Below are 25,633 nucleotides of genomic sequence, written 5' to 3'. Positions count from 1 at the left end.
GCAATGCATTGATTTTCTCAGCGTCTGTGTTTTTAAAGGGCGAGTCTGTGGTCATGCGGCAATAAAGTAAAAGAAGAAGAAAAAGAGAAAGAGAGAATGCACCAATTTTCGGCATTCTCGTATCCAAAGGCGGATTTATGGACCAACGCGCCGATTTCCGCGGAGTTCACGTATCCAAAGGCGAATCTATGGATAAATGTACTGATTTTCTCGGTGAGCCGCGTATCCTAAGGCGAACCTATAGACAAGCGGCGAGAAAGAGAGAGAGAATAAGAAAGAAAGTGAGATGAAATATTGAAAGATATTAATGAACTGAGAGGAATTGAGAAACAGAATTTCGCGGTCTTGTAAATGGGGAGGCTGAAGCGCGTTATATATAACCGTGTGGCGATTACATTGTTGCATGCATTGCCATCCGAATCAGCTCATTAGAATAGATAATTGCAATATTCTCGGATTTTAATTTTTTTCTATTTTAATCATACATTTTACCATTGTATTAGCTTTGTAACGTTTTAACACTATTTTCTTTTGTAACATATGTTACGTCCTGATTGTCCGTTTTTAGGTCAATACATTTAAGTACTTTACCCTGGGATTGGACCGGTTTGTGAATTAATCAACCCCAAATAGGAAACCAATTTTATAAATTTTATATCGAGGATTTTTCTTATTAATTTGATTATAATTTGGATAATTTACATCGAAATCAATTTTTCTTAATTTATATTTAGGAATTTGCTTAAGTATTTTAATTTTAGTTTTTCCAAATTTTTAAGTTTTAGGAACAATGAGAGGGGATTCTTATTTAAAATTATCGTTTGATTTAATTGAAATCTTAATCTTTTAATTTGAACTTTGCGCCCTCCTCTTTTGGGCATGAATACGTTTGAAAATAATTATTTATTATTAAGATTCTAAATTCAGATTATTCAATCGCAACACCATTGGCTGCGACTAAATGGTACGCTACGCTATTGTTAGCGACCGGTTTTGGATTTAGAATTATGATCTTGATTTTAATTAAGAAGAATTTAAGATTTCAGTTTTCCCAATTATTTTAATTTAAAATTACCTTTATTTAGTCGAGGAGGCTTTTAAATTCTCCTAAGAGAAATATTACAGAAATTGATTATAAATTTAAGAATTTAACTCTGAGGTTGATCAAGCGCCACAAACTAATGTCACCGCCTAGTTAGTACCGAAGAAAGTCCCCCGGCCGCTTTTTCCGCACGCATATTTATAGGTGGAAATGGTCAGAATCTCCGCGCGAACTTCTCACCACTTCCTTCTTTCAAACCCATAATTAAGAGGGGGAAGGTTCTTTCTCAGACGTGTCATCTGAATCTTCATTGGTAACAATCGAAGCCCTGGTACCGACAAGAATTCACTCAATAAATCAATATTTTATCATATTACGCGCATTCCTTCATTTAAAATTATAAGATGTAGATAGCCGTGACACATAACTTGAACGTTTAACTACTTGAGACAAGCAATAATAACAAATAGGTTCTCTTTTAATACTTATTATTATTAAAAACTTGTTATTCGGTATTTAGATATTTTGTTTGTGAGAAAGATCTCGAAGGAGAAAACGATAGTGAGTTGATTCGAAATAACGAACGGACGAAAGATTCGACCGACGGACATCGACGCAAATGGATGTGTATTAAAGCAAGAATAAAAGATACTTTGTGAAAAATCGAACTTTGTTCTTTCCACCGGCACCGCTGAATATACGATTCTACGCGCAAAATCCTAAAACCGAAATAATAAGTAAAAAAGGAAAAAAATTGACTTACTGTTGTTGATGCTAACGGGGGTGGGTCGAGGTGATCCTGGAATCTTCGGGAAATGGGCTTCAGGTACACTCGGAAGAGTTTAAGTCGTGCTTTGACTCTAACTGTTAAAAAGGTTTCGCTGACTGGTCCAAATAATGCCGTTCTTGGAAAGGTAAGAAAAGAGAACAATCTGCTCTGAATCATGATTTATATAGGGCTTTGGAAAAGTGGGAAGGTTCCGAAGGCGTGATGAATCTTTGTGTTAATTTTCGAATGGAAGTTCAGAAAAATCGCGAGTGTAAAGAAAAGTGGGGAGCGGCGGTCTGTGAAGCGTGATTGTTTTTATGTTTCCGGTTTTCCCGGCGAATGACGGAATTAGTTTATGAAAATTTCATCCGTCGCTCTTAATTTACTTATTGGTGTGTTCACCAATGGCTGCTGATCGCATTCTCTTTATTGGCGTTTTCTTAGTCTCCCTCTCGGTTTCGGGCTTGAACGATCTCAGTGCATCAGGAATTTCAACTTTATTAGTATTTTCAATTTTATTAGAGTGCTATAAATCTTTTGACGCCAGCGAGACTGTTGTCCACAAAAATTATTATTTCCGGACGATTTTGTGACAGGAAAAAAAAGAACATTTCGTGTCTCGAAAAGAATTCTGCATTTTTTCAGAGATTCGCGTTTTCGGTAATAAAAGAGAAAGTTTTTCTAGATCGTTCGAGGCATTTTTGTTTGCCGATAAGCAGCCGTTGTCTCTCTCCGAGAGAGGAGAATCGTGGATTCTGCTGAATGTAACATATATCACAAAAAAAGAGAGAGACGAACCAGATGTTTGTAAATTAAAGATTATGAATAGAAAAAATATCAGAAATCTTATATGTACAGAATAAATCAGACCACAACTTTTCTTCACCTGTAATTCTTATACTTTTAATACAAGCTTTCATCTCACACAACACAACTTATACGTAACCTCTGCTTGCCATCATCACATATACCAATATAATAGCGAATCAATATAATCACTACACCATATTAATACGTACTGATATACATGAAATTATTGAAAAGTACATAAATTAATATCTCAAATGCTTGTAAATAGCATGAGTTTGTCGTATTATTTAACAGAATATGCATAAATGATTTCATTATTAAAAAAGTAATATTATACTATTCCACATTTAGATATTTTACATTTTATGTGTATTGATCCAGTATAGTGCATATGATCAAATTCACTATAACATTTCAGAAAATTATATAAATATTATATAACATTTCAGTTATATATTGTATTTACATTATATAATTTTAATAATATATAATTTTAATTAATATTCAATATGTGCGTAATTACAACTAAACTGGATACTGCATGTAATATATATTATCTGTTACATTTCGCTTTATTACAGTAATAACAATTATATATCTACATTTATTGGAATTCTATTAAAAAAAATGACAATAAAAAATAATAATTTCATCTGCAAGTAAAGCAATATTCAAGATAATTAAGAATATTCTGAGATAATTTTATGAATGTTATGGATTATGTCTTGGATCAAAATAAGATTTAAAACAATTAAGATAATCCCAAGAAGATACATACTAGATGTGTACGATGTGTATACGTTGAAGTTACGAACAGTTACTACTATACTAAGTTACCAAATATAAGGAATTAAGATTTTCCTGTTTTTCGGATAATTCTTAAAAGTATCCAAATACCATTGCTGACAGAAAATAGCATATAAAACCTGTAAAAAAAGAAATATAAATTTATTCAGCTATTAAGAAAAAAAATTATATAGAACAGAAACCTTCAAATATCCATGGTGGTTCTTAATCTGTATTAAAAATCTATTATATACTGTTATCCTTCGTTAAATTTTTATTGTCTATATAGACATCTTATAGATGGATTCGTTGTATGGATTCATTATTCATATTGGATGTTTAAAAGTTGGAAAGAAACTCATTATTTGTAACAAAGTTATAATTACTTTTTTCAATAATTCTAGTTTAATACCTAAATTCATTTTTTCTTTCTATCTATAAATATAATTTAATTTAATTTTTCTTATTTGCAGATTCGGATTTAGTGTACAAAAAAATTACAAGAAACTATTGTTGTTTTTCAAAGCAAAATCAAGCAGATCTGTGTAATCAGAGTTCAAACTATTTAACTTTTGCATATTTATTAATTTATTTATTATTAATTTATTTATTATTAATCTGTATTCATGCGGCAAGATAATAAGGTAATAATTTTTCCGATATTATATAAATGCGATCAATGGAAATACATGTCTAGTGACGTGTATAGAGAGACGTTTATTTGAGATGTTATTTTAAGTAATGTATATAAATATTAGTACAATATATCAATGTTGAATGCAATTTCACACAATTTTAAATAAATAATTAAGTAAAAGTTAAATAACTTAAATGCCTTAATTATTTGATTTATCAATATATCACTTATTTTCCCGATAACAGAGTTAAATCAATCAATTGTTTAAATAATATTTTTTGCTCAGAATGATTTTCCAAATATGCTGGTGAAATTTATAAGTTTGCAGAATATTCTGTATTTAAAAAAAATATTTTTCTTCAGCATCGTAAAATTCTTTTTATAAACTTTTTTTGATTGTTTTATAACATTAATATTAATGATTTTATTTAGTACATTTCGAATACGAGATGTGATACTAGAAAAAAATCACTAATATATTGTATTTACTTTTACATTACATTTTCCTTACAATTAGTAACATTTTAACATTTTTACAAAATCTTCAATTAACGTTTATTAGTCATTTCAAAGCAGCATGAAACATCATAAACGATTTAGATATTCATCATAAATGATTTAAATATTCACATGCAATCATCTACATAAACGTAAATTTAATAGAAATCTAATGGAGATTAGAAAAACTAAAATATGAATGTCCAATAGATATTTAATGGACGTCTATTAAACATTTTTGCTCTGTATGAGATTTAGATAAATAACAAAATATAGATGTATTAAATTTTATATATTTTATAATGTACAAAATTTTATATATATATATGTACACAACTTTTTTCTATACAAAATTTTATATATATATATATATATATATATAATTTTATATAATGTATAGAAAAAAAAGTTGGATAATAAGAACAAATTATAATCAGAAATTTTGTTATAGACATTTCTGTTGGTTGAATTAATTATTAAAATAAATAGAGCTTTTGATAAAACCATTACATACCTGATTCATTATAACAAAAAATGTAATATAATGGAATGTAGAGGCTTGCCAAAGTAGTCCGGACATTGTTACGTACACTAATATTTCTGTGAATTGTAATGGATTTGTTATGTAATTGAATAATTCACCAAATGGTATCTTATGATCTTTGGTAACGATGTCGCCATATTGATTCTTACGCAATCTTGCAAGAATAAAGTTCATTCTAAGTTGCGTATACGTTGACCATAAAAATATAAATATACACATTAGTTGCATACTTGTTAATTTACGTAAAGAAAAATCCATGTGTGAACCTGTGTAAGATTATATCAATTGTAAGAATCTAATTAATGTTTGTAAACTTTTTTTCAAACACTTACCTCTAACAAATCCTACAGATTCTCCTATCAAAGACAACATTAGTGTAAAATAATGCAAAGTTGTAATTATATAATGAATGATGTTTATTTTTTGGTTACTGAATACGCAAACGTAGTATGTTTCATATGCTCTTTTCCAACAATGTATAGAAAACATGATAAGGACTAAACATGTGCTTTCTGCTGATACTAAAACAATAATTTTATATATATAATCACCAATACAATTATATAGGATCCTTTAATCAAGAAATGGTAATGGTAAGACTGATAATGTCTCATGTCAAATGTACGTGCTAGCGTTTAATGAGATCAGCACTGTATTTTTACGAGTTGCCAGATACTTGAGATTACTCGAAATTATCGGATTTCAAAAATGGCTGGACTGAATAAATTCTTAATATTCTGTTTAATCGATAGCTTGGGTTCGAATTGTATAAGAAAAATTTCTTTATTTTTCTATTGTTATTACAGGCGGAGATATAACGATGCTAAGTTGAAATATACAAATTTCTTATTTAGAAATATCTTGATCATAATTGCTTTTACTATACTAGATGGCTTTAATGATGATGATCCTGATTATAAATGCGTATTCATATTATGTGACCATTATCTAAAGCCATACTAATATTATTATGTAAAGTGTGCACTTCTTAAAACTCTAAAATTTTTATGTGGAGCATTTTTTTCAAAATTAGTTTTTGAAATATTAAGGGGGGGAAATATTTCCATACTTTTGGAAAACCTTATATATAAAATATTTGAAGAAGATTTAAAAATGTGCTGAATATAACAGATATTCTGTCATCTGTAAACCATCTAAATATCTCGTTCCTAGGAATTGCGGACACGTGATAACATTGGTAGTGGTCGCATTTCGCTTGTCAAGCTTCATTCGTCAAGAGGTCAGACAAATTCGCGCTCATTCGGCAAAAATTTTAATTAATAACTCATTAAAATTGTCAAAATCACAAAATGGTAGAGGACTTGTCTATCCAATTTAACATGCTCTATCTGCACATAAGATTATATCATTTCGAATCGGACGTTCTGTGTGTGTGTGTGTGTGTGTGTGTGTGTGCGTGTGTGTGCGCGCGCGCGCGCGTGTGTGTGCGTGTGTGTGTAAAATTAATGTAACATAATATAATTAATATTAATTACATTATTAAATCTTTATATTATCTTTAACAATACAACATATAAATACATCTAATATAATACATTTAACAATATAACATATAAATAAAATAAAAATATAAAATAATTGAAGATACACAATAGTATAAAAATTTTATTACATTACTTCAGTATAAGAAACATCATTCAAAACTTCATTATAAGAACTGTCAAAAGTGGAAGGAGAGACGACCTCGAAGGAGTGAGGCGTCTCCATTGTAAGAAAAACATTATGCAATGCAAATGTATTTACATAATGAAAGATTTATTCATAGAGTAAATTTATTTAGTATTCAGTATGAATAAAACAACGGTCATATTATATGCAGCCAGCATCATGTATAACTAATAATAGTAAAAAAATATACGTATGTATGTTATAAGGAAATGCTAGAGAGATATACCAGTTTATTAATTGTCATTTGAGTTAGAATAAGAAGGCTTTAATGGGAATATAGAGATGCATATCACATAATTGGATTTTATTTTTTAAAAGCAGTTGTATATTGAACTTTCGAGATAACGTAACTATAATTATAACTTGGCGCCACTTTTTGATATCAAATCTTTTATATAAATAATACATATTATTACAGGTGAGTATTATATATTATTTGAACATCAATAAGATGATGTAATTTTGTAATATAATATTTGGATCTTTGATGCAAAGATATGTACTTGAGTTTTTACATACACATTGCGTGTACACTTGGCGACTTTTTTTACTTTTTTATAAATATATACTATAAATGTATACTACGTGAAATCGCAGTTTTACACAATGCTTCAGTGTTTGACTGTATTTAATTGTGTTTCTACCTGGAAAGCTCCATAATATGTTGAATCAAATGCGTACATAAAACATACATAAAAAATACGTAAATAATAATGACTTATCTGAAATTTGATTTTTATAGCGCGATTTCGATAAATAGCTTGAAATTTGATGTGAAGAACGAATGCATCCTAGCAGCAGTCTCATGATTATATATCATGTTTAATATATAATCATATTGCTAAATTGCTAAATAAAGTTTGCTCCATTTCTGCTATCAATCTTGTCAAACTATGTTACATAGATTCTATTCGATTTCTGTCGCTAATCTAACATCAAACTATTGCCTAGATCCTGCTCATTTTCTACTTTATTTATCTATAGTAATTGTCGCAAATTCTCAAATGTTATAGATTTTGTTATATTTCTACTGACATTCTGCTATTATTATCACTTGATCCCACAGATTTTGTATAATCTGTAGTTTTTCTGTTGATAAAAATTTATAGGAAATATTTGGCAAAATTTAGTCAAACAGGCTTTACTGGATATTAATGAATTAATAAATAATTAAATAAATGAATAATTAATATAAATAATATAATAATTAAATTAATTTAGACAATTATTTATTATTATATTAATGTAATAATGTACGTAATATAAATAAATAATTATTAAAAATAAATTATCTAGATTTTTTTAACTGTCGAACAACAGTATTGCTGTATAATAAAAATATTGATAATAATACTGATGTGCTAAGAGCGCAATATAATATAATATATAATAAATATGTCGCGGTATAATATTATAATATGTATTGTGTTTATATACTGTGTGATTTTGAGAGCTCCAATTTTGCATAATTTTTCTAGATTAGCTAAATAAGCTAATTAAATGAGTTAATGAGTTATTCTTAATAATATTGATCATGCAAGATTTGTGAAAATATTGATGTATATATTGATTGACATATCGTCAGTATTACTAATACAATATTATTGATTAATCTTACTAATCGTAAAGTCTATACAAGTGTGTTATCAGTATTTTTTTACAAATTTAAAAAATTGCATTTCATTGTTACAGCGACCTGAATTGTGTCCTGAAAAGTGGAACGGTGAATCTAACTATCACGTACATGAAAGCCTTTCTAAAGAGAAACGGCAATACACAGATTATTCTAAGCAGAATTCGCATAGAAGTCGTTTAGTATGCTTCAGTGTGATAACTGTTGTGATAACAATTCACTGTGTGTGATAACAGTTAAGAACGTATTGAGAAATGGATAGAAATATTATACGCGATGTTTTTGCTTTTTTTTCTGCATATACCATAATATTAGGATTACTAATCAATTTCATGGAATCTTTTTTGCCTGCATCGATATCGTGCACTTATCTTTATAGCAAATTTGTTACAAAAATGCCTCATCCAATAGCAAAAAAGTTTGAAGTACCCAAAAGGTAAATTAAAAGACTATAATTTTATCAGAATGACATATAAGAAAATTTATTACAATTTAATAAATATATGTTGATATCATATTGTGATATCATATTGAAAAAAGAATAACGTTCTATCCAACTATATTATATATATACATATATCTACGTATATTGTACACATATGTATATTTCATTTTATAGATATATTCTATATATTTTTTCATAATCGAATTTTAATTATTTAAAAAACTTTTCAGATGGTATAAACATTTTTATATTTTTGCTGCGCCAGTAATGACATGTACACTTTGCTTATTACTTTATAAGTATTTATATAATGGAAATGTTCCTGAAATTATACTTATATTATTAGACATATTTTTAGGGACATCAAGAAAACCACTGAGTATGTTTTTTTTGAAACTTTTCTTAATATATTTTCAAAGTATATCGTTATTAATTATACAAAAATTTATATATATATATATATATATATATATATACAGGGTGTCCCATTTTAAAAGGCCCATTAAAATATTTTTTTAGAAAAACGTTTTAGAAAAGAATATTTTAAATAAAAGTTGTATGGTTCAGAGGGGACCTCAAATGGTGACCTTTGTCACATATTCTTTTTCAAGGTCATTTAAAGGCCAACATTTGTTTTTTAAACGAAAACATCCATTTTTTTATTACATATTCTTATAATTTATCTCAAGAGTTCTGCAAAATACTATAAAGTATTTTTTTAATAAGTACTTTCTGAGTTATGAGGGTTGAATTTGACATGCAATTTAACATAAAGTATAAAATATCTTGTGAATTATTTATTTTTTGGCTATATCTTAATACTTTTATGCACAGAATAATGAAATGAATTATTGATGTAAAAAAAATATTTACTGTTTAAAAAAAAATGGAATTTTCAATATGCAACGCTGTATCTTTTTTGAAAAACAATTATATTATTTGTGTATTTTTTTTATACTAATTGATTCATCTTAATTAATCTGTATTTATACATAAAGTATTTATACACAGATGGAGCACGCTAGGCGCACGTAACGTATGTAGATGAAAGCGTAGCCAATGCCGCTTGTAGTCAACTCCATGCGTGCCTAGCGACGGTGAACGCGTATCTCACTGGGCGGTCCTATCTCACCGCGCGCTTGCAATCTGACTATTTTCATAAATTAATAACTCGTTAAGTGTTGCGAAAATCACAAAATACAAGATTTTTCGACTCAGTTTAATCTGTTCTATCTGTGTATAGCCGCTTGACCATTTTTTGAAACATTCTGTATATAGATATATAATATTTAATAAATTAAAGTATATAATTATATATATATATATATATATATATATATATATAAAATTTATTTTTATATAATTTTTCAGTACCAACAGAAGATGCAATTCTGGCAATTATTATATGTAATATACATTGTTGGAAAAGAGTATATGAAACATGTTATGTCAATGTATTTAGTGATCAAAAAATGCATATATCCATTTACTTGGTCGGATATTTACACTATTTTGGACTAGCGCTATGTATAATAGGCGAATCCGAAGAATTTGTTAGAGGTATATCTTTAAAAATTTGCAAATGTTGAACATATTTTCTTGTATAATTTATATGTATATATATATATATATATATATATATATATATATAAATCTCTGTGTATGCGCGCGCACGCGCGCATAAAATTGATGTTGATTGATGTGTATATCATTTTTTATATAGATTTCTACATCAATATGTCTTTGCACAAAATGACAACTGTAAAATTAATTTGCGTACTTATATGTTTATGGCTATCATATATGCAATTGAAAATAAACTTTATTCTTGCAAGAATACGGAAAAATTTGCATGGTGATGTTGTATCTTATGAATACAAAATACCATCTGATGGTTTATTTAAATACATAGCAGGCCCATTGCAATTATTTGAGATACTAATATATCTAATGTTGTCTATAATTCTTTGGCAAGCTTCTACCTATCATTATGTTACTATTTGGGTCATACTGAATCAGGTAAGAAATAATTTTATATATTTTTTTTTTTTTAATAAAGAAGAAAGAAAGAGATTTAAAAATAAATTCTTTTCAGGTGGAATATGCATTTTTATCTCATCGATGGTATTGTAAAACTTTTAAAAATTATCCAAAAGAAAGAAAGATTTTAATTCCTTATATTTGGTAGGATTTATTTTGAAATATTTATATATTATTCATTAATAACAATATTCAATAATCTATATATTTATTTATCTATCTATTTATTATTTAAAATAATATGTACTTGAATAAGATTTAGTAAATTTTCATCTTTAAATATATACATATATATTTCCATACACTACCTTTGTTGTATTGTAGCACAATAGTATTAAATATGGATTCTTCTATATTATAATGAACATATAACATTTATAATAATATAACTCGTTATCATTTATTTATAAAAAATCTTCCTAGTATTATATTTTATATTAAATTGCCAGATATTTTATTCAAATGAAGAATATGTGATTTGCTTATAATACTATACTATATTAAGGAAATGTTAAAGCGACGAACAAATTCTGAATCTATGGAAAACGTCCGCAAATATATATGTGTGTGTGTGTGTGTGTGTGTGTATGGATGTGTATGTGCGTATGTATGTGGAGTGTGTGTGTGTGTGTGTGTGTGTGTGTATATATACATGCATTCCTGCTCGAATTTTATCGTAGCTATAAGATTCCTTTAAAAAAATAAGATATTTACGATACATATCTATATGGATAGCCTTGAGCTTTGTTTCTAAATATTGATAAAAGAAAACTAAAAAAAATTGCGATTAATCCCAAACCTATCACAGCTAATATTCTGCGTTTCTTAACATCTCCTTTACGAGCTGCAGCTTCAGTCATTAATATCATTCCTAATACCACTGCTCCATCTTTTTATATGTAATTAAGGTTATCAATATTAAATGTATAAACCTGATTTTTCTATGTTTTATATAGATTATTTTTTATATGAAATATTTCTAAAAGGATACTAATAACCATAACAATATAGGTTTCCATTATAAATTGCCCTTGAGAAGATCCATGAATGAAAGCTGTATTGCCATTTGGTGATTTATGGACAAAAGGTGGTCCTCTGATATGGTTCCACATTTGTCCAGAGGTCATATTTATGGTAAAAAACTGAAATTAAGCAATATTAAGAATATTTTTGTCACAATAAAATATTAAAATATATTTACCAAAGCATAAAATCCTCACAGCTTTTTATTATAAATAAAGTCTAAATTATTACGCCTGAGATACAGGCCACCTCCTATAATTACCACAAGCATTCCTAATTCTACTGTACCAGAATAATTTGGTGGTCTAAATACTCTAATCTGTAACAACAAAAATATATCTTAAAAAATGTAATCAAGTAAATAAAAATATGCATTATATGAATATCAGCATAGCTTTAATAGAATGAATACAATACTATATTTTCAGCATTACCTGAATATCTGCGCGTTCGCCAATCCATTTTGCTATTGCCTCAGCACCAAATCCTACTCGCTGGATATCCGTAGTATCAGCAGCTTTTGGCTTTCCTTTGGATGGAAAATGCATATATACTGGTGCAGTATTTAACTTCATCTATTTATAATAAACAAAAACTTTTGTATTAATCATATTCTCTTGTATTCTTTTATGTTCTACTTACCAATCGAAAAACATCTGATCCTTCGTCAAAGTCAATAGAGACAAAGAATAACTTGTTGGAATATAATGGAGAATATCGGAAAGAGTTCGCCACTATTGTAAATTCATCATTGACATGTCTAAAATTACATTAATAAAATTATTAAACATGTTTACAGATTCTTTTTATACGTGACTTATTAGTGGCGTTCTCTTTTATGAGAGTTTCTTTTATGATCTTTGATACAATCTAAAAACAATTTGTCAACAAAAACTCAATAGAGTCAACATTGTCACTGAATATAATTACAAGATTGCCACTTAGTAGCAACTCTTTCTTGCACATATAATTCTTAATGACAATATTATAATCATTATAATGTCATTATGCACAGCTTTTCGATCATATATTTACACAAAGACGACTTAAAAATAATAATAGAATTAATTGTTACAAAATAGATTGGCTAAAAATATAATGGTTGAACGACTCAGTATCATTACTTATGCTGTTTAGATCTATATAGAGAAATATCAGTAATAGCAAATGTTCAAATAACAAATGTACAATTGTCATGTTTTCTAAACATAGCTTTAGATAATCAAGTTTGTCAAAAACAGATTTTGCAAAACATTATATATCATCAGAATATCAGCATTAATAAGATTAAACACGTTGTTATAATATGCAGAATACTGAAAGAAATATGAAAAAAATCTACTAACAGATTGCAATAATAAACTAACATTAAAAACAAAGATATAGTACATTTTGATATTTGATTGTTGACAGAACTATACTGAACCTACTAACATAATCTATATAAAACTATGAATAAAAATAAAGTATAGCTTATTATGACATGATCTGACAATAGATGTGGACAGAAATTAGATAAACTTTGACATAATTTGACATTAAATCATTGACAAAAATCGAAGCAGAATCTGATCTTTGATATAATCTGAAAGCAGATTTGTTAGCAAAAATCCAGCAGAGTTTATACTATCTCCGAATATAATTACAAGCTTGTCACTTAGTAGTGTCCATTTCTTGCTTGTAAAATTTATCAAGATTTCAATATAATCTATTGTATAATCACAGATTGAATTGTTTGCATTATTTTGTACTGGATATAAAACATAAATGTCTTTGCGATACATAAAAAAATGATCATTAGAGTTAATATTAAGAATATAAGAATCACAATATACTTTTATTTGATATACAATACTTTAAGAATATTCTTAAAATTTACTATATATGCATATATGTATATTGCTCGAATCTGCTGATGGTTTGTTGGCAGGTAGCTGATATTTTATATACTAAAGTCATTTATATATACATGTCAACTCACCGGCAAATTTGACATTGTGTCTGAGGTGCCATAGCAGTAAACATAACTATAACAGAATAATTCCTCGGAGGAACTTTAATGTATTGTTTAAATTTTGATCCGTTGAATTTCAATACCAATTTTTTCATGGCCATTTCTGTTAATTGTTGTACACGTTCCGCCAACGAAGTACCTTAATTCTACAAAGAAAAAAAAGAGAGGGCGGTTCGTGTGGTGCGGACGTGTGCGAGTGGTGTCTGGAGATTTTTAGCGTTAGAAACTCTTGGTTTAGTTAAATCAGCTCTTTTTAAAGCTCATTAGGATTAGCTAGGCGTGCAATTATTATTATTAGGATTTAGTAAGGAATAGGTGCAATACTAAGGCAGCATAGAAAATTTAAAGGATAACGAAGAGCCCCCGGGAGAGGGGGGGCGAGAGGAGAGAAGAAAAAGTATAAACCTTACGTTAAGAGAAAATGAAACGCTGAAGAAGACAATAAGGAGACTGGAAGCAAGATTAAGTGTAGAAATGAACGAAGATAGCAATAAAGGAAAAAGACCGGCGACGGAAGATACGCTGGATCAACTGATGCTAGATACAACGAACACAGAGAATGAGAGCGAAGACTGGAAAATGGTAGAGAGGAAGAAGAAGAAGGCAAGGAAACAAAATTTAAAGGTAGAGAAGAGCGCGGGAGAGACAATACTATTGGTCAGAAGTCACGTGTAACAGGAGAGGACCAATCGGAAGAGGAAATGGAAGTTGAGGGGGAAGGAGACACGTCAGTACCGGCGGGTTGCAATAAAGGTGCGCAGTTAGTAAATAGCGATATAGTGCAACAGATAAATACGGCGGATACCATGGCAAGGAGAAGCGAGATAAGAAAAAGAGAGGCATATGTGAGGGAGGATGGTATACTTAAACACATCAGTGAGATCGACGTGTCCAAGGTTAGTAGGAGGTTGGAATTTGACGAAAATTTCGGATTTTTTTTTTTTTTTTTTTTTTCCCCCGGTTGGAGGACGTCGGGAGCTCCCGACTATGTGTCTTCAACCCTGAGGTTATATGACACAAATTTATCTGATTCCTCTCTTGGATTCTCTGTAACCTGTATTAAATGATTCTATTAATTTTTCTAAAGAACTTGTAAATACACTTCAACACCACCCAATCCAGATCTCTTATTGCGTCCATGATGTTAATATCTTCCCTCACCCCCATTCCCCTCAACTCCAGATCCATCCCCACTCTCTCCTCGTCATACCTCACACACCTCCATACCACATGCTCCAAACTCTCGCTCTCATTACCACAATCACATCTAGCGTCCTCTATATACCCTTTCCTAGCTAATGATTCGTTCAGATTAAAGTGATTCGATCTAATTCTATTAATCCATACTATAAAATATCTTTCCTCATTAGTATTACCGAACCAAGGTTTTCTTCTTTTTCTTTTATAGAAATTCTCAAAATAAAATTTTCCCTTGTACTCCGCATCCTTTATAATCTTATTTTGTGTGTTATTCCATAATTCTCGTTTAAAAATACTTCTGAAGTCGCTATATGGGACCTTTATTTCCTCCGAGGCTGATTCCTGGGAAGCCTCCTTTGCCAGTTTATCTGCCATCTCATTGCCCCTGATCCCTTGATGTGCTGGGACCCATCCTATAATGATCCTGCATTTCTTGTTTTTGATTATTTTCCTATAAAGAGATCTGGCTTTTATTATATACATATTTTTATAAACCTGTAACAGGTTGTTCTCTAAGGCTTGTATAGTTGACATTGAGTCTGTGAGAATTATGTAGTTTCGTCTTTCTTCTATTTTTTCCTGATATATCAATTCTAACATAGTTTTGACTGCAAAGGCTTCTGCTGTGAACGACGAGCACTCTTTCGGCAGGCTTATATTGTATGCTGTTTCCTGTTCTTCTATAGCTAATCCCGCTCCTGTGGATTTACTTTTCCTCCCCCTGGAGCCATCTGTGTACATTATCTTGATAGTCCCTCTTATTTTGTTGTTTTCTATAATCTTTTCTATCAGCTGACTATCCGTATGAATTTTTTTTTTCCATTGTTTCGCTGTGTATTTGTCCGTTTCTATTTCCTCAGTGATTTCCTCGTAATCCGTCTCGAAGATCTCGAATTTTCTGCCCTCTCCTGTCAGTTTCTTTAGCCATTTTATCCTTGTCCAGGCATTTCCCAAACAACTTCTATTCGATGTGGGTCTGATGTAGCGTTCGTAGTTTTCATTCGCTTCCAGTTGATTCATTCTCAATCTCATTTCTTCGCTTCCATATATCATTATTTTTAGAAGAAAATTTCTTGCTAGCATTTCAGCTCTATCCTGTAACAGCATAACTTTTGATTCCGCTATAATTACATTATTCGGTGTACTATTTCTGTAACCTAATGCTGTCCTGAGACCTGCATATTGAGTCCTTTCCATTTTCAATCTCTGGTTGACATCTCTTGGGAAGTAAATGAATAAGCCATAGTCCACTACCGACCTTACCATACTCTTATATAACAGCAATGCTGTATTGACTTCCATGCCTATTCTTTTTTTATTTAAATATTTCATGAGGCCGTTGGCCTTCTTGACCTTACCTCTGACCAGATCAATCTGATGATGGAAGTTAACCCTGTTGTCAAACCATAGTCCTAGGAACCTTGCCCCTGCATCATTGTGTATATCCACCTTTCCCAACCTTATCTTCACTTTTTTGTCCCGTACTCCCTGCTTGTTAAATTCTACCAGGACCGTTTTTCTTGGCTCTAGTTCTAGTCCCAACTTCTCTAGCCTGTTGGCCAGTTGGTTGGCCGCCTCTTGAATTGCGAGGGTATTTACTTCTCTAATTGTGCTTGTGGTATACATAGCGATGTCGTCTGCGAATTGAATAGTTTGTATTCCCCTTCCTAGCTCTTCTGTTATATTCCTCGTATATATTGAGTACAGTAGTGGGCTCAGCACTGCCCCCTGCGGGAGACCTTTGTAAACCCGTCTATCTATATTTTCTTCCCCAGATACGATGAACTGGGTGTACCTGACCCTGCTCCATGCATACACAAATCTTACTATGTCGCTGGGGCAACCTATCTCTTTCAGCTTCTCGATGAGTATGTTTAAGTCTACATTATCGTAGGCAGCGGTTACATCCACGAACAGCGCAGTTGTATATTCGCCTCTATAAAATCCATTTCTGATGTCCGAGGTGATTTGCGTCAAATTATCTGCACAGGACCTCCCTCTTCTGAATCCATTTTGATCCCTGTATAATAAGTTATTCTTTTCTACCCACCATATCAGCCTTTCATTTACCATTCTCTCCATTACTTTACCTATACAGGATGCTAACGCTATCGGTCTGACCTTCTCTTGTCCTGGTTTGTCTATGAAGATTACTTGATATTCCTGCCAGCTTTTTGGTAACTGATTCCTCTTCCATATGTCGTTGAGTACCATTAGCATTTCCTGTTGCATTCTATCTGGCAACCGCTTGATCATGTCATATTCAATTCCGTCCCTTCCAGGTGCTGAGTTCTTTCTTATCATTCTTAATGCTCTTTTCAATTCCGCTGCTGTAAAATTGTCCTTCCATCTTAATCCCTCCTCCCGTTCTCTTCTGATTTCTATCGGCGGGTTTTCCGCGGACGGAGGGGCTAATTTTTCTATCATTTCTTTTATGCTATCCTCTCTGTTCCTGCTCTTCCACTTATTCCATTCTATCTTCGCCTTGCAGTTCCTAAATATCCTCATCGTATTCCAAACATAGTTCATACTTGTATACTTGTTTATAGATGTGCAGAACAATTCAAAGCTCTGTGTCTTTTTTGATTTAATCACTTTTCTCGCTATGGCTCTGCACCTCTTGTATTCTATATATGCATGCATCGTTCCTCTTTTAACAAATTTCTTTTGTGCCTTTTTCCTATTTCTAATAACCTCTTCGCATTCCTCATCCCACCATTTAGCTGGGTTTACTCTTCCTTTATTTAACTTATTCTTTGTATTCTCTTTCTTGTTGCCTCTTCCTCTCGGGGTAATCTCTTCTATAGCCATTTTCATACTTTTGCATAGTAGGTTATACCTTATCCGCATGTCTCTGACTCCTGAATCCAGATTTAATGTTGTTTTCGTTCTTTCCCATATTTCAGCAACCCTTCCGCTGTACTCATCCCATTTTGTCTTATTAGATGTGATTCTATTCGTCTTTTTAGTGTAATTGGCGATCTCGTAGTCCATTTCCATTATAATTGGGTAGTGGTCCGAACCCCAGGAATCCTGTAACTGATATGTCCTTATATTATCTAGATCCTCAATAGGTCCCAGAATCAAATCTAAATTGTTAGACGTTTGGTCTACCATTCCCATTCTGGACTCTGTGTCGTCATTGTAACATACCAAATTCTTTTCCTCCATTATCTCACTCATATTTTCTCCGTTTCTATCCGTATCTCCACAATTCCAAATGGTATTGTGTGCATTAAAGTCTCCAACGTAGTATGTTTTGTATTTATTTACATCGTTTGTGAAAATCTTACGCCATGTGGTTTTACTCAACCTGATACCTGGTCTCCTGTAAACCGCAACTATATTGACTCTTTCGGAAAGATTCTTAATCATAATGCCCAACTTTTCAACTGACTCATGCGTTTCCCCTTGGAAATTTAAAATATCGAACTCTAATCTGTTGTGTATCACCACAGCTATTCCTCCTTTACTATCTAGATTATCCGTTCTATATGTTTTGTAGCCTGTAAAATAAATTGGGATGTTTTTTGATTGTTTAACTTCCGTTAAAACCGCTATATAGTTTCCTATTCTCCTGGCCAACTCTTCTTTTTTATTTCTGATCCCTCTACAATTCCATACCATCATTGTGACTGGAGCCATTATGTATAGATGTAATAATAGTAAAACTTAATAAGAAAAACTTAACTTTTTAAGAAAGCGTAAAGAATGCTCAAAATAAAAATTTTCGTAGTGGCCGTACTTAAAAGCAACAGTAGTAGAAATTTAAGCGAAAAACGAGTAAAAGCAAATAAAATACATTTAAAACGTAACTGAGATAAAATCTTCTAATAATAAAAATAAAAATAAAAATAAAAATAAAGAATAAAAATAAACATAAAACTTTTTCCTATTTCTTTCTTTAAAATAAAACAAAAATGACTATCTTATAGGTTAATTAGGATTCTGTTTGTACTATATGGCTTAACACTTATGGACTATCTTAATACTAATCTTATTTTCTAACTTATTGCTATGATACGTCTTTTGCACTATTCGTTGCCCTTTCCGTATTCCTGACACATTCTTTCTACTATCCTATTTTCTCTGTATTTTCTTTCTTCTCTATAAATCCTATTTCTGTCTCGTATAATGTCCCTCCGTTGTTGTTCCTTGTCTTGATCTTCGACCGTTTGGTCTTCTCCCCATCTCTTATCCCGTCTAAGCTCATCTAGTGCTTGTTCCAGCAGGGATTTCAGATCCCAGTCCTTGTCTACTGCCACCAACAATCTAGCTATGAATTCCTTTCTTTTCTCGTTTTCCGTGATCAGTGCCTTCCCTATCGAATAGCTCTCTTGTTCGTTACTATGGAAGTTTGTCCTGTTTCCCTCCTTTTCTTGTGTTAGTGCTATCCCTCTCTTTTCCCTTGTAATTTCTCCCTCTCTAGTGTCGAACCGTGCGTAATAGTTGGTTCTCACTATAGGTACCTTTGTCCTTTTTCTCCCGTCATCCCTCTTCTTTTCGCGTCCAAGGGATTCGGAATTATTCGGTGAATAAAATGATAGGTCATCACTGCTTGAATCATCTGCGCCCCTCCTTTCCTCTTCCTTTCCTTTGTCTTTCCTGTTGATTTCTTTGCCTATCACTTTGTCTCTATACAGGGGTTTTTGTCTCTGGTTCGTCCTCTGTCTATTAAGGAGTGGCCACTTATCTGGTTTTTCGTACCTGTCATATATCTCTGTTGGGCCTTCCTCACTACCCTCCAGGATTTCCATAGCTTCCTTATATGACGCGTTATTATATGCCATAACTTTTTTGATCCTTTGGTTTCTTTCGTAAACGTCACATTTCCTGTCCGTGGATTTATGCCCCTCTCCGCAGTTGCGACATTTAGTTGGTTTATCACAATGACCATGTGCTTTCTCGCCACAATTAATGCAACATTCTTCACTCTTACAGTGTATCTTTCTATGGCCGAACCTAAAACACTTGTAGCACTGCATCACTGGGGCAACGAATGGTCTTACCCTTAGCACTGCCAGATCGTTGAAGAAGCTAATCTTCTCTCTGGGTTGATTCCCCTTGAAAGTGATTATCACTGAATCTACCGGTTCGAATTCCACCTTGTTCTCCTCTTTGTTCCATCTTCTTCTCATCATCCTTTCTATTCTCACTACGTCCTCTGGTTTTGTAAGTAATTCGTAGAAGTCCACAATTGTATCAAGGTATAATGGTACTACCCCTTTGAAGTATGTATCACGATCTTCAATTCCTGCTCGGTACCCTTCTTTTTCTTTGTCCTCGTTGATCTTCTTGATAGCGTTATTCGCTTCTATAGGATTCAAAAAAAATAATGTGGCCATCTTATATCCATTCATCATTATGCGTTTGGGATATATTTTTTTTTCTTTTAACATATGCATGACCTTAAAATAGTTACTACCTTTTTTAGCTGCACCTGCTCTTTCCATTATCCTTAGTGTCACTTTGTAATTACTGCCGAAGTTTTCTTCGAATTCTAATTTCCTACTAACCTTCGACGTATCTATCTCACTAATATGTTTAAGCACACCTTCCTCCCTCACGTATATTTCCCTCTTTCTTTGTTCATTACTCATCGTTGCGTTGTTCCTATTGTTCGCCTGTTGCGTCTCGATGTTTCTTACTGACTGCGTTCCTTTGTTGCAGTCCGCCGTTACTACCATATCTCCTTCTCCCTCCGTTTCCATCTCCTCCTCCGATTGGTCCTTGCTCGTATCACGTGCCTTCTGGCCACTCGTGTTGCAGGTTTCTCCCGCGCTCTTCTCAATCTGTAACAATTGCTTTCTCGCCTTCTTCTTTTTCCTATCTACGGTCTTCCATTCCTCATTTTCGATCTCATTATTAGTCGCATCTATCATCAACTGGTCCAGCATGTCTTCCGTCGCTGGTCTTTTTCCTTTATTATTTTCTTCGTTCATTTCCATATTCAATCTTGCCTCGAGTCTCCTTACTGTTCTCTTAAGCGACTCATTCTCTCTTATTGTCAAACTTATACTTCCTCTTCTCTCCTCGCTCCGCCCCTCACCCGGGGGCTCCTCGTAATCCCTTACTTCTTCTATATTGCACTTATATTATTCACGTACCTTATTATATCCTACTACTACGCTTTGATATATATCCTTATAGCTCTGAAAAGAGCTGATTTACCTATTTCGAGGGTGTAAAACACTAAAAAACCGTCAGACACCACTCGAGCACGTCCGCTTCCCTCAAGCCGCCATCTATCCTTACGAAAATTTCGGAAGCAACTACAAGGTTACACTCAGGATGACGGAAAGAGCAGATACAGCCAAAAAAGGCAGCAATTATTTTAAGATTTTATATATGTTAAAAGATAAAAGAATTTATCCTAAACGCATAATGATGAACGGGTTTAAGACAGCTATATTATATTTTTTAAATCCAATAGATGCTAACAGTGCAATTAAGAAAATCAAGAGGATAAAGGAAAAGACGGATACAGCGCGGGAATAGAAGACCGGGACACGTGCTTCAGAGGTGTTGTTTCCGCTATATCTAGATTCAATCATAGACTTCTATAGTTTGCTCATCAAACCCGAGGATGTTTTAAAAATTGAGAGAATGATGAGAAGAAAATGGAACAAGGAAGAAAATAAGATAGAATTTGAGCCGGTCGACTCTGTGATAATTACATTTAAACCAGCCCAGAGATAGAAGATATAAGATAAGATAAGTTTTTTTCAACAACTTAGCTGTATTAAGAGTAAGACCGTACGTGGCCCCTGTGTTGCAGTGTTACAAGTGCTTCAGATATGGCCATAGAAAAGTTCATTGTAAGTGAGGAATGCTGTATCAATTGTGATGAAAGAGCGCATGGCCACTGCGATGAACCAACGAAGTGTCGCAACTGCAGTGAGAGTCACAAATCCACAGATAGGAGGTGTGACATGTACGAGAGAAATCAGAGGATCAAGAAAGTGATGGTATAACGATGGTATAATATGTACGAGAGAAATCAGAGGATCAAGAAAGTGATGATATAATAATGCTTCATATAGAGAAGCGATCGAAATTTTAGAGGGAAGTGATGAAGGTCCTACGGAAGTTTATGACAGATACGAAAAACCGAATAATTGGCCGCTCCTTAGTAAACCAGGACAGAAGTCGAGTCAGAGGCAGAAATCTTTATATAGAGACAAAGTGATTAGCAAAGCAAATAGTAAAAAAGGAAGAGGAAAGGAAGAAGAAGCAAGGAATGCTGATGACACAAGTAGCGATGACCTGCCTTTCCCCCGACAACTCGGGGTTTATAAGGCAGGAAAGGAAGAGAGAAGATGGAAGAAGGAAAATAGAGGCGCCTACAACGAGAACTAATTACTACGCACAATTCAACACAAGGGAAGGAGAAATTACTAAGGAAAAGAGAGGAATTGCACTAGTACATGACAAGGAAGGAAATTTAGCCGATAAAGGCCAGGAAGGATATTCAATAGGGAAGGCATTGATTACAGAGAAAGAAAAAAGAAAGGAATTTATATCAAGAGTGTTGGCTGCAGCGGACAGGGACTGGGATTTGAAATCCCTTTTGGATCAGACCCTGGATGAGATCAGACGAGAGGAAGGTTATGATGGAGATCAGACGAGCAGAGAGCAGGACAAGGAACAACATCAGAAGGGTATCCAGCAGGATAGAAATAGGATATACAGGGAAGAAAGAAAATATAGAGAGAATAGAATAGTAGAGAAAATGAGATAGAATTTTTGGAAGGACAACGAATAGATTGATATTATAAGCACAAAAGATAATATTAGAACTACGACAAGAAAAGTACTTGGATAGTTTAAGTTAGAATAGAATTAAGAGTAGAAAGTAGCAGGAGATATAAGGTAAGGGAACATATTTTTTTATATAAGGTTTCAAGGTACAGAGACAAGGAACGAATTAATTCAGGTATAATAGATACATCATAGTACTTAAGTTAAAATTTTCTATATAAAACCCAAGTCTTAGATTAAGATTTGGTTATCGTTTTTTGATAGTTCGATATAAGTTTAGTAAGATTTTGGTTATGCATAAATTGTAATAGTCAACGTTAAGTTAATATTAGATATTAAGATTGACAAGAAGAAAAGTTGATAGTTCAAAATTTTTGTTTCTCAGTATTAGTAGTATTACAGGTAACTTATAAGATTGAAGCAGGAATAATATAAGCTTGGGTGCAATACATAAGCTCTTTGTATTTTTAGTTTTGTTTTTGTTTGCCTTTTATTTTTTTTTGTTTTACAAGAAAGGCCACTGCGAAAACTTTTGTTATCTCTATAATAAATTCTTTTATAAAAGTATCTCTTTATTTCATTTTATCTTACTTGATATATACACAACGGCCCCAGTCACAATATTATTATGGAATTGTAGAGGGATTAAAAATAAAAAAGAAGAATTGGCTATGAGAATAAGAGATTACAGACATCGCGGTTATAACTGAAATTAAACTGCCAAAAAATGTCCCAATTTACTTTCCATATAAAACATCGATCGAATAATCCTGATAGCAAGGGAGGAATAGCCATTGCGATACACAACAGACTAGAGTTCGAGATTCTAAAGTGTCAGGAGGATATCCACGGGACAGTTGAAAAGATAGGTATTACGGTGAAGAATGTTTTAGGAAAAGTTAACATAGTTGCGATATACAGGAGACCAGGAACTAGATTGGATAAATCCACATGGCGGAAAATACTCACTAACAATGGAAATACACATAAAACATATTATGTTGGAGACTTTAACGCACATAATACTATATGGAACTGTGGAGATACGGATAGAAATGGTGAAAATATGAGCGAGGTGATGAATGAAAAGAATTTGGTATGTTATAACGAAGATACAAAATCCAGAATGGGAATAGCAGATCAAATCTCTAACAATCTAGACTTAATACTAGGACCACCAGAGGACCTAGACAATATAAGAACATACCAATTGCCGGATTCGTGGGGGTCGGACCACTATCCAATAATAATGGAGATGGACTTTAAAATCACAAATTACATCAAAAAGACAAACAGAATTTCATCAAGAAAAACGAAATGGGAAGATTATGGAAGAAAGACTACAGAAATCTGGGAAAAGTCGAGGAAAGAGTTAAGGTTAGGTTAAGATTAGGTTCAGGCGATAGGGATAATAATTATCTTACATACGGTAAGATAATTTATTATGTGAGAGCATGAAAATGGCTATAGAAGAGATCACCCCAAGAAGAAGAGGCAAGGAGAAAGGATACAAAAATAACAGAATAGAAAGAAACAGATTCCTTCCAGCTAAATGATGGGATGGAGAATGTGAAGAAGCAATAAGAAATAGAAAGGAAGCACAGAAGAGGTTTATTAGAAAGGGAACCATGCATGCATACATCGAATATAAGAGGTGCAGAGCTATTGCGAGAAAAGTGGTCAAAACAAAAAAGTCACAAGACTTCGAATTATTCTGTAAATTAATTAACAATAATATAAGTATGGCTTATGTATGGAACACGATGAGGATATTCAAGAATTGTAGGGCAAAGATAGAATGGAATAAATGGAAAAGTAAGAACAGAGAGGAATGTATAAGGGAAATGATAGAAAAGCTTGCTTCCCCGTCTGTGGAAAACCCACCGATGGAAATTGGAGAGGAACAGGAGAAGAGACAAGGATGGAAGGAAAGATTCACAACAGCGGAATGGAAAAGAGCATTAGGCATGATAAGAAAAAATACATCTCCGGGAAGAGATGGTATCGAGTGACATAATCAAATTACTATCAAATAGGATGCAGCAAGAAATGCTACTTAATGGAATATGGAAGGGGAATGTGCTACCAAGAAGCTGGCAGGAATATCAAGTGATCTTCATAGATAAACCAGGGCAGGAAAAAGTCAGGCCGATAGCTTTAGCGTCCTGCATGTGTAAAGTTATGGAAAGGATGGTAAATGAGAGATTGGTATGGTGGGCAGAGAAGAATAACTTAATAGCCAGGGATCAAAACGGATTCAGGAGAGGAAAGTCTTGTGCGGATAACCTGACCCAAATCACTATGGACATCAAGAATGGATTCTTTAGAGGAGAATACACTACAACGTTATTCGTGGATGTAACTGCGGCCTATGATAATGTAGACTTAAACATCCTTATCGAGAAATTAGAGAAGATCGGATGCCCCAGAGATATAGTAAGATATACATAGTAAGACATAGTAAGATTTGTGTACGTGTGGAGTAGGGTCAGATACACCCAGTTTATTGTGGCTGGGGAGGAGACTGTGAAGAGAAGGGTACACAAAGGCCTGCCGCAGGGGGCTGTGTTGAGCCCCTTACTCTATTCGTTGTACACGAGGAAAACACTGAGGAGTTAGGAGGGGGGATACGCACAATTCAATTTGCGGACGATATTGCTTTATATACTACAAGTTTACATAGAGAGGCAAATACTTTCGCGATACAAGATGCGGCGGAATGTTTGGCGAAAAGATTGGAGG

The 25,633-nt window shown here is 32.6% G+C and overlaps 5 protein-coding genes across 7 annotated transcripts in view; 2 read left to right on the top strand and 3 right to left on the bottom strand.

The window, feature by feature from the left end:
- Positions 1-2,687: 2,687 nt before the first annotated feature.
- Positions 2,688-6,694, bottom strand: LOC105422131 (polyprenal reductase-like). The gene is made up of 3 exons (XM_089078148.1): positions 5,419-6,694; positions 5,057-5,352; positions 2,688-3,547 (listed from the first exon to the last, which is right to left on the bottom strand). The coding sequence occupies exons 1-3, from the start codon at positions 5,573-5,575 to the stop codon at positions 3,455-3,457; spliced, it is 546 nt and encodes a 181-aa protein (XP_088934274.1). The 5' UTR covers positions 5,576-6,694; the 3' UTR covers positions 2,688-3,454.
- A 377-nt stretch (positions 6,695-7,071) lies between these two features.
- Positions 7,072-11,177, top strand: LOC148936491 (polyprenal reductase-like). Its single transcript, XM_089078147.1, has 6 exons — positions 7,072-7,193; positions 8,468-8,844; positions 9,084-9,232; positions 10,225-10,413; positions 10,577-10,872; positions 10,949-11,177. The coding sequence occupies exons 2-6, from the start codon at positions 8,663-8,665 to the stop codon at positions 11,039-11,041; spliced, it is 909 nt and encodes a 302-aa protein (XP_088934273.1). The 5' UTR covers positions 7,072-7,193; positions 8,468-8,662; the 3' UTR covers positions 11,042-11,177.
- LOC105422196 (dolichyl-diphosphooligosaccharide--protein glycosyltransferase subunit TUSC3-like) overlaps positions 11,019-25,633 on the bottom strand; it is a 32,253-nt gene continuing 17,638 nt past the window's right edge. For 2 of the 3 annotated variants that reach the window (XM_089078151.1, XM_089078149.1), the window contains exons 2-7: positions 13,898-14,076; positions 12,559-12,676; positions 12,351-12,491; positions 12,095-12,235; positions 11,885-12,035; positions 11,019-11,782 (exon numbers count right to left, since the gene is read on the bottom strand). In XM_089078151.1, coding sequence (XP_088934277.1) covers positions 12,110-12,235; positions 12,351-12,491; positions 12,559-12,676; positions 13,898-14,031 — 519 coding nt within the window. In that variant the 5' untranslated portion in view covers positions 14,032-14,076 and the 3' untranslated portion in view covers positions 11,019-11,782; positions 11,885-12,035; positions 12,095-12,109. Of the gene's footprint in view, positions 11,783-11,884; positions 12,036-12,094; positions 12,236-12,350; positions 12,492-12,558; positions 12,677-13,897; positions 14,077-14,340; positions 14,994-25,633 lie in introns of those variants that run through there. The other variant, XM_089078150.1, reaches the window with a different exon arrangement.
- LOC148936490 (uncharacterized) lies at positions 18,706-21,882 on the bottom strand. The gene has a single exon (XM_089078124.1). It carries the CDS (start codon positions 21,076-21,078, stop codon positions 19,165-19,167), a length of 1,914 nt encoding a protein of 637 aa, XP_088934250.1. The 5' UTR covers positions 21,079-21,882; the 3' UTR covers positions 18,706-19,164.
- On the top strand, positions 21,422-25,041 carry LOC148936489 (uncharacterized). Its single transcript, XM_089078263.1, has 5 exons — positions 21,422-21,455; positions 21,850-21,948; positions 22,324-22,869; positions 23,620-24,273; positions 24,446-25,041. The coding sequence occupies exons 1-5, from the start codon at positions 21,422-21,424 to the stop codon at positions 24,901-24,903; spliced, it is 1,791 nt and encodes a 596-aa protein (XP_088934389.1). The 3' UTR covers positions 24,904-25,041.

The sequence above is a fragment of the Pogonomyrmex barbatus genome, unplaced genomic scaffold (genome assembly GCF_055798465.1).
Source record: "Pogonomyrmex barbatus isolate J1 unplaced genomic scaffold, ASM5579846v1 scaffold21, whole genome shotgun sequence".
Lineage (NCBI taxonomy): Eukaryota > Metazoa > Arthropoda > Insecta > Hymenoptera > Formicidae > Pogonomyrmex > Pogonomyrmex barbatus.
Note: the sequence above shows the minus strand (reverse complement) of the source record. Positions and strands in the feature narration are given on the sequence as shown.